This window comes from Salvelinus alpinus, chromosome 19, assembly GCF_045679555.1.
Source record: "Salvelinus alpinus chromosome 19, SLU_Salpinus.1, whole genome shotgun sequence".
In the NCBI taxonomy this organism is placed as follows: domain Eukaryota; kingdom Metazoa; phylum Chordata; class Actinopteri; order Salmoniformes; family Salmonidae; genus Salvelinus; species Salvelinus alpinus.
Genome location: NC_092104.1, coordinates 20,019,559 through 20,028,731, shown reverse-complemented (window position 1 = coordinate 20,028,731; position 9,173 = coordinate 20,019,559). Strand labels below are relative to the sequence as shown.

Genomic DNA, 9,173 nt, shown 5'->3' with positions numbered 1-9,173 from the left:
GGAAAAAATGTACACCTCTGTTATCATCATCCTTCTATTAAGAATTGTTCAACATAATCAGAGTAAATTAATTGATCATGTTGGGTGCTGTTCCATTGAACACTTTTCCCACCCTCTAGCCGTGGAGTTTCCAATAACAGCAAGAGTGACGTTACCTCAACTTTCCATAGCAAAGGGGAGGGGATGGAGCGAGTCGAGCATCGGGCGACGGCTGTTGTATTTCACTAGCAATACAACAGCTGGAGGCCTATCATTACCACAACTGGAGGCCTGTCTATGTTATTTCCGGAGCATCGTACGAGACGGGCCAGAAGATTATGAGCTTCTTTCGCTGAAAAATCTGTTTATTATGAAGTTGGGCTGTGACAATTTTAAAGGGTAAGGGATTGAAAACGTAAAGGTTTTAGGAGTAGTTCATAAACTAGACTGTCTACGGTTTCCCCTGGGATAACAGAAACAGTTTTGTTTTACCTATTTTTTTGGTTTAGGCTAAGACCTACAATATTAAAAACGAAGTTTTGAATTGTTTTCTACAAATAGCCAGGCATGTTCGACAGATAGACTGTCTCTCATCTCGCCGGAAGAAAGCCGACAGCAGCCGAACGCTCACGAGTTTACGGATTTGTCAGACAGAAGTCCCGAGACGCAACATGTTTGAAACTGGCAGAATCCCACTCGTCCTTCTCGACGTTACCTGCCTTTTCCTCGGTATGTAGCCTACGTACTATACAGTTGTTGTTGGCAGTGTCATGGCCTATAGTTCCCTTTTCTGTGAGAAGTTATTCTGCACTAGCCAACTGCAGCCTAAACACCAGTCCCATTGAGGTATCTTTTTATTACAACTTTATTGCAAATATGCTTTGCTAAGTCTGAATGAATGGGTGTCCTATTTCGCTGCTGATTCATTCCATTTCTCATCCACTAGAGATAGGCTACACTGCTGTTGTCAGTACCACTGTTATAATAGCATACAAGACAACACACAGTAAGACTGTTTAATATAATAACCAGGAGTTTTTCTTGACCAGGAAAAAACTCTTTGCTCTAGTTTTAGCTAGGCTGAAACTTAGCTTATAACCTAACATAGCATGCAGAGGAAAGTCACCACCTCCGTTTTTCTGGGGAAACGATACCTATAACCTATATTGTATGAGATCATTCAGACCCGCACAGTTTATTTGAATATAACCTTCTGGTTGTGTATTAAACAAGCGAGTCGGAGGGGTAAATCTTGAATCCAGTTATTACATTTAACCAGAAAATGATCATTCCATTATCAGTAGTCGTATTCAGACCCCTTAATGACCCACAGTGGCTTCAGAAAGTATTCAGACCCCTTAATGACCTACAGTGGCTTCAGAATGTATTCAGACCCCTTAATATACTACGGTGGCTTCAGAAAGTATTCAGACCCCTTAATGACCTACAGTGGCTTCAGAATGTATTCAGACCCCTTAATGACCTACAGTGGCTTCAGAAAGTATTCAGACCCCTTAATGACCTACAGTGGCTTCAGAAAGTATTCAGACCCCTTAATGACCTACAGTGGCTTCAGAATGTATTCAGACCCCTTAATGACCTACAGTGGCTTCAGAATGTATTCAGACCCCTTAATGACCTACAGTGGCTTCAGAATGTATTCAGACCCCTTGGGGCAAATCCAACACAACACATCGTTGAGTACCACTCTTCATATTTTCAAGCATGGTGGTGGCTGCATCATGTTATGGGTATGCTTGTCATCGGCATGGACAAGGGAGTTTTTTTCAATGATGAAAAGAAACGGAATACAGCTAAGCACAGGCAAAATCCCAGAGGAAAACCTGGTTCGGTCTGCTTTCCAACAGACACTGGGAGAGAAATTCACCTTTCAGCAGGACAATAACCTAAAACACAAGGCCAAATATACAATGAAGTTGCTTATCAAGACGACATTGAATGTTCCTGAGTGGCGTAGTTACAGCTTTGACTTAAATCGGCTTGACAATCTAATCGGCTTGACTTGGTTAGCGGCTAGTGTAGCACTTTTAAAACCCTTTGAGCAATGTTCTATGCTGGAGTTGTTCTGGATTTTTTTTCACCCCTTTAAGGACCATGATGTGAAATATAGAGATTTGGCAAAAGGGTAATCACCAAAACACAGGTTTTTAGAGGTTTGAGTTGTTTTGTGTTTTTGCAAAAAAAAATCTGTGTAACTAAAGACGTTGCAGGATTTTGTGATTTTGTGTAACGAATGACAGCAACTCAAACCTCTAAAAACTTGTGTTTTGGTGATTACCCTTTTGCCAAATCTCTATATTTCACATCATGGTCCTTAAAATGAAGCTAAAAGGATGGTAAATCTGTGCCTACAAGTGACTTGGTTAGCGGCTAGTGAGGCACTTTTAAAACCCTTTGAGCAATGTTCTATGCTGGAGTTGTTCTAGATTTTTTTTCACCCTTTGTGATCAATTAGATGCAGTCAGAATGTTTTACAAAGGATGGCATATGGTGTCCATACCCCCCAACATAACAGGACAAGCTCTAATCAAAGACCTGTGACTGCTAGTTATCTCATTTAGGCTGAAATCTGCCAACGGAGTGCGACGGAGTGGAATGTGCCTTACTGGCCAGAATCTGGCCAGAGGGTGGAATAGATAGCTAATTGAAGCACTCCTATTCACGTACACTCTAATGCTTAGAACAATTGCTGGTTGTGTAACCTGCGTGATTCAAACAGCAAATTAAGTATCTGTGAAGTTTGGAAGTGGGAATAGAAGGATATTTTAAGAAACAGCAAACCTACTTTGAACTTACAACAAACTGTGTTAAACCTAGAAGCTGATGAAATGCGCTGTGCGATGGAAACAGTGGGCCGTACTGCCTTCTGCAGTGTGCAAATGAATGATACAAGAGAGAGAGGGCTTACCATGAGAGACAGAAAGAGATATCAGGACATGGAATTCTACTGCTACTCTTTTGGACTTATTTTTCAGCATTTGCTTTCATTGTCTGCATTCCCCACTCCTGGGCCACAGCAGCACCCCCACTGACTATTCTATATCTTTCTGTTAGTGTTGTTGAGAATGCCAGGCTTCTGACAATGGTTACCAATGGGTAATATCCCATTGGTGTCACATTGGATAGTTAGGCCTAGATTTCCATATTTCTCTTGGTAAAGGCCTAATGTTGTGGACAGTGAATAAGAGGAGCGAGATAGAAATCAGATGAGAGCAGAGCAGTGTGAGAAAGTGATCCTAACTGCTAGAGGTCAGTTAGACTGTGTGCCTGAGTGAGTCTGACTGACATTACATTTACATTTACATTTAAGTCATTTAGCAGACGCTCTTATCCAGAGCGACTTACAAATTGGTGCATTCACCTTATGACATCCAGTGGAACAACCACTTTACAATAGTGCATCTAAATCTTTTAAGGGGGGGGGGGGGTCAGAAGGATTACTTTATCCTATCCTAGGTATTCCTTGAAGAGGTGGGGTTTCAGGTGTCTCCGGAAGGTGGTGATTGACTCCGCTGTCCTGGCGTCGTGAGGGAGTTTGTTCCACCATTGGGGTGCCAGAGCAGCGAACAGTTTTGACTGGGCTGAGCGGGAACTGTACTTCCTCAGTGGTAGGGAGGCGAGCAGGCCAGAGGTGGATGAACGCAGTGCCCTTGTTTGGGTGTAGGGCCTGATCAGAGCCTGAAGGTACTGAGGTGCCGTTCCCCTCACAGCTCCGTAGGCAAGCACCATGGTCTTGTAGCGGATGCGAGCTTCAACTGGAAGCCAGTGGAGAGAGCGGAGGAGCGGGGTGACGTGAGAGAACTTGGGAAGGTTGAACACCAGACGGGCTGCGGCGTTCTGGATGAGTTGTAGGGGTTTAATGGCACAGGCAGGGAGCCCAGCCAACAGCGAGTTGCAGTAATCCAGACGGGAGATGACAAGTGCCTGGATTAGGACCTGCGCCGCTTCCTGTGTGAGGCAGGGTCGTACTCTGCGGATGTTGTAGAGCATGAACCTACAGGAACGGGCCACCGCCTTGATGTTAGTTGAGAACGACAGGGTGTTGTCCAGGATCACGCCAAGGTTCTTAGCGCTCTGGGAGGAGGACACAATGGAGTTGTCAACCGTGATGGCGAGATCATGGAACGGGCAGTCCTTCCCCGGGAGGAAGAGCAGCTCCGTCTTGCCGAGGTTCAGCTTGAGGTGGTGGTCCGTCATCCACACTGATATGTCTGCCAGACATGCAGAGATGCGATTCGCCACCTGGTCATCAGAAGGGGGAAAGGAGAAGATTAATTGTGTGTCGTCTGCATAGCAATGATAGGAGAGACCATGTGAGGTTATGACAGAGCCAAGTGACTTGGTGTATAGCGAGAATAGGAGAGGGCCTAGAACAGAGCCCTGGGGGACACCAGTGGTGAGAGCACGTGGTGAGGAGACAGATTCTCGCCACGCCACCTGGTAGGAGCGACCTGTCAGGTAGGACGCAATCCAAGCGTGGGCCGCGCCGGAGATGCCCAACTCGGAGAGGGTGGAGAGGAGGATCTGATGGTTCACAGTATCGAAGGCAGCCGATAGGTCTAGGAGGATGAGAGCAGAGGAGAGAGAGTTAGCTTTAGCAGTGCGGAGCGCCTCCGTGATACAGAGAAGAGCAGTCTCAGTTGAATGACTAGTCTTGAAACCTGACTGATTTGGATCAAGAAGGTCATTCTGAGAGAGATAGCGGGAGAGCTGGCCAAGGACGGCACGTTCGAGAGTTTTGGAGAGAAAAGAAAGAAGGGATACTGGTCTGTAGTTGTTGACATCGGAGGGATCGAGTGTAGGTTTTTTCAGCAGGGGTGCAACTCTCGCTCTCTTGAAGACGGAAGGGACGTAGCCAGCGGTCAAGGATGAGTTGATGAGCGAGGTGAGGTAAGGGAGAAGGTCTCCGGAAATGGTCTGGAGAAGAGAGGAGGGGATAGGGTCAAGCGGGCAGGTTGTTGGGCGGCCGGCCGTCACAAGACGCGAGATTTCATCTGGAGAGAGAGGGGAGAAAGAGGTCAGAGCACAGGGTAGGGCAGTGTGAGCAGAACCAGCGGTGTCGTTTGACTTAGCAAACGAGGATCGGATGTCGTCGACCTTCTTTTCAAAATGGTTGACGAAGTCATCTGCAGAGAGGGAGGAGGGGGGAGGAGGGGGAGGAGGATTCAGGAGGGAGGAGAAGGTGGCAAAGAGCTTCCTAGGGTTAGAGGCAGATGCTTGGAATTTAGAGTGGTAGAAAGTGGCTTTAGCAGCAGAGACAGAAGAGGAAAATGTAGAGAGGAGGGAGTGAAAGGATGCCAGGTCCGCAGGGAGGCGAGTTTTCCTCCATTTCCGCTCGGCTGCCCGGAGCCCTGTTCTGTGAGCTCGCAATGAGTCGTCGAGCCACGGAGCAGGAGGGGAGGACCGAGCCGGCCTGGAGGATAGGGGACATAGAGAGTCAAAGGATGCAGAAAGGGAGGAGAGGAGGGTTGAGGAGGCAGAATCAGGAGATAGGTTGGAGAAGGTTTGAGCAGAGGGAAGAGATGATAGGATGGAAGAGGAGAGAGTAGCGGGGGAGAGAGAGCGAAGGTTGGGACGGCGCGATACCATCCGAGTAGGGGCAGTGTGGGAAGTGATGGATGAGAGCGAGAGGGAAAAGGATACAAGGTAGTGGTCGGAGACTTGGAGGGGAGTTGCAATGAGGTTAGTGGAAGAACAGCATCTAGTAAAGATGAGGTCAAGCGTATTGCTGCCAGCATCTCCATGACAACTGTCAAATCATGTTATCGTTAGTTGATGTGCTGTCCACTCACATCCTGGACTCTATTAGTTATTTAGGAGACTCTACCTCCTCCATTATATTGACTTTTACCTTCATTTGTTAACTTGGCCATGGCTGGGCTATTTGGTAAGGTGAGCGGGATGGAGAGAAATGGACTAACCAAATCAAGTGAAAACATGAACAAGCACGTCTTATTTGGTTATTGTTTTGTATCAGGTTTTGCCTAGCAAGTTCATTTCTCCTGTGACTTTTGATAAAAAAATTTGGTCAAAAGCTTGTTGTACAGAATTACAAAAGATAGTTTGAACAAGGAGACTATTGCTGATTATCTTTCTCTCTCCAGTTGGACTTCCCTTTGCGATCCTCACCCCTCAGCACAATCCCTTCAAAAGGGGTTTCTTCTGTAATGATGAGTCCATCAGATACCCCCTGAAAGAGGACACCATATCCTATCAGTTACTGGGGGGAGTCATGATCCCTTTCACACTGATTGTGGTAAGTCATTACTTCTGCCCTGTTCTCAGATATTCTCTTCAAAATGTCATCAACATATCAGGCATGTGTGTTTTAAAGGTTTGTGGTAAAACTGCAATTATATGAGACAATATGTTAACATATTCAATTGACCTCGGTTAAAGATGGCTTTCTTGCTGTTACAGGTAGTCAGTGGTGAGTGCCTTGGCGTCTATATGACTCGTGTCAAAACCAAATCGTCCTTGGGGACTAACTACGTGGCGCGCATTTATAAAGCAGTGGCCAGCTTCCTATTCGGGGCTGCTGCTAGCCAATCACTGACGGATATTGCCAAGTACTCAATCGGTCGACTGCGGCCGCACTTCCTGGCTGTGTGTAAGCCTGTGTGGGACCGTATCAACTGCAGGGCCGGAGACTACATCGAGAACTTCACCTGTACCGGGGACAAGGATATGGTAGATGAGGCCAGGTACAGTAAGGGCTCCGAGGGTTGTATCTCAAAACCTGGGATACATCCCAAGAGAAGGCATTGCTACAAAATCAAAATGGAAAAACTCTTAACTGGGAAATGCAAGCTCAAAAGGTGTTTGCCATGCTGTAGCTTTCCCTAATCTCTTTTGTCTTTTTGTTTTTACAGACTTTCCTTCTTTTCTGGTCACTCATCTTTTTCTATGTACTGTATGCTGTTCCTTGCAGTAAGTATAGTAGATAATTGTTACATACAGTACATACAGGGAGGCTACAACAGTTCCTTCGTCCCTGAGCAATAGCTCCCTTTCATGATGTTGATGGTGTCCTTCTTCTTTTCCTCTTGTAGCTGTACGTCCAGGCCAGACTGCAGACAGAGTGGGCCAGGCTACTCAGACCCACCATACAGTCTTTCCTGATTGCAATGTCCATCTACGTGGGACTGTCGCGCATCTCTGACTACAAACACCACTGGAGTGACGTACTTACTGGCCTCCTGCAGGGGGCGATAGTCGCAATACTCACGGTGGGTAGCTAGCTGTAGGCTATGGTTTAATACAGCAATGAACATGCTACCACCAAGGGCACTGGCATAATTAGGATAAACACATAAAGGAATTAGCAAACAAACCTTTTATTCTCATTCCCTTAGAGACAACATCACACACATTCTTGGTTGTATCACCATAAGTCGTTTTCTCAGTTTCTGTCTCCATTGTATAAACAAATCATGTTCTCTGCTCTATCAACACAGGTGTTCTATGTGTCTGACTTCTTCAAGAGGCCTGTTGATCCAGTAGAGATAGAAGAGGAGACGTCCGAAACCAGTCTCCAGGACAACCCAGATAATGAGAACCACTATGGAAGCACAGACTGAAGCTTTGCCCACAACATGGACTTACTGTAGCAGACAACGCATGGAGGACTAGTAGCATGCTAAGCTAGCTACCACTACCTGCCATCCGCTATGGAGGACTATGGTTATTTATTTCAATGCATTGCAGTTCATTGGCATTGGCTGTCGTGGTGGTCACTTTGCCCGAGCCCTGAAGACAGCTCCTAGCCCTCTCAGAGCCAATGATCTTGCCTAGGCTGTCTCCTTTGGTTGGGTGTGTTGAGCTAATGATCCGTGGATTGGGTTTCTGGTCTTTGCATTTACGCTGTGAGGTCTGAGTTTGTTGGAGCTGTTGTGTTTGCATTGGTTTGAAGCTTTTGTTTGAAATGAATGAATGAAGTCCCAGTTGTTACAGTGAGCAGAGTGTCCATGTGTGCAGCAGTGGAGGCTGCTGAGGGGAGAAAGGCTCATAATAATGGCTGGAATGGTTTTCATGTGTTTGATACCCTTCACTCCATTCCATGTATTACACTCCATTCCAGCCATTATAATGAGCCATCCTCCCCTCAGCAGCCTCCACTGGTGTGCAGCCAGGCCAATAATAAATCTTACATCTGTGAAGCCTTACTGTCCCAAAGCTTAAATGAAAGCCTGGAGACTTATTGAAATCTGAAATGATGTACTATGTACTGTGTATATTTTTTAATACTCCCTTCGCCAGATTGTTGCTGCTACTTGCTCAAAGCTCCCTGCAAACTCCTAACAAATGTGTCCAATAGTAGAAATCATCATCTTTTTTGAAGTACTGTTGTAAAAACTGTATCTGTGATCTGAGATAAAGGAAGATGGCATTCCATTTGGCTTCTTTGGTACGAGGAAAAGTGCTGTGTCTGAGACACATTTTGTAAACTGTAGAAATATGTGCATTGTTTTTGTGAGATCATCAGAGACAGAAACTACCCATACAGAAAGGCCAAACCCATACCTGTCAAATAGCCTGGGTAGGCTGCTTTTTGTTATTTATTCAACCTTTAATTAACCAGGATGTCCCATTGACATAACTCTCATTTCAAAAAGAGACCCTTTAAGTGGGGCCTCTGGGCCGCAGAGGCTCAGGAGGGAAGGCAGGGTGAGGTCTGAACACAAGGAACATATTCCTAATGACTGCTCAAAAGCCACAATACAGACTAGAGGCGTAGGCTACTCACCGCAAGTCTGGAAATATTTGTGTTCTGTCTCTCAGTTGTTCATCCCATTTCCCAATGTGGGTGTGTCCTCAACTGTCAGCATGTAACATATAAACTATGGGCATGCAAATGAGAACAAAATCACATTCAAATCAAACACATTTTTATGTAACTTGCACCATAATTCACCTTAACTAACATCTGCTGTCGGTGCTTAGTTGCTGTCCGATAAAAACATGTTTTACGTAAATTACCGCTTAAGCAAATCAAATCAAATCAAATTTTATTAGTCACATACACATGGTTAGCAGATGTTAATGCGAGTGTAGCGAAATGCTTGTGCTTCTAGTTCCGACAATGCAGTAATAACCAACAAGTAATCTAACCTAACAATTCCACAACTACTACCTTATACACACACACAAGTGTAAAGGGATAAAGAATATGT

General features: G+C 45.5%; 1 protein-coding gene across 2 annotated transcripts; it reads left to right on the top strand.

Moving 5' to 3' along the window:
- The first annotated feature begins 209 nt into the window (after positions 1-209).
- On the top strand, positions 210-8,394 carry LOC139545085 (phospholipid phosphatase 1-like). 2 transcript variants are annotated; one of them, XM_071352481.1, is made up of 7 exons: positions 210-378; positions 541-708; positions 6,105-6,256; positions 6,421-6,704; positions 6,873-6,930; positions 7,053-7,229; positions 7,458-8,394. In XM_071352481.1, the coding sequence occupies exons 2-7, from the start codon at positions 651-653 to the stop codon at positions 7,578-7,580; spliced, it is 852 nt and encodes a 283-aa protein (XP_071208582.1). In that variant the 5' UTR covers positions 210-378; positions 541-650; the 3' UTR covers positions 7,581-8,394. The 2 variants fall into 2 exon arrangements, with proteins under 2 accessions (XP_071208582.1, XP_071208583.1); XM_071352482.1 differs by lacking the exon at positions 210-378 and having other exon boundaries at positions 512-708.
- The last annotated feature ends 779 nt before the right edge of the window (positions 8,395-9,173 follow it).

What these genes read in the sequence shown, in the direction of transcription:
- LOC139545085 (XM_071352481.1), top strand. Translation starts at nt 651, where the DNA reads ATGTTTGAAACTGGCAGAATCCCACTCGTCCTTCTCGACGTTACCTGC. An exon ending in CGTTACCTGCCTTTTCCTCG is followed by an intron (nt 709 to 6,104) that starts GTATGTAGCCTA and finishes TTCTCTCTCCAG; the next exon opens with TTGGACTTCCCTTTGCGATC. An exon ending in ACTGTATGCTGTTCCTTGCA is followed by an intron (nt 6,931 to 7,052) that starts GTAAGTATAGTA and finishes TTCCTCTTGTAG; the next exon opens with CTGTACGTCCAGGCCAGACT.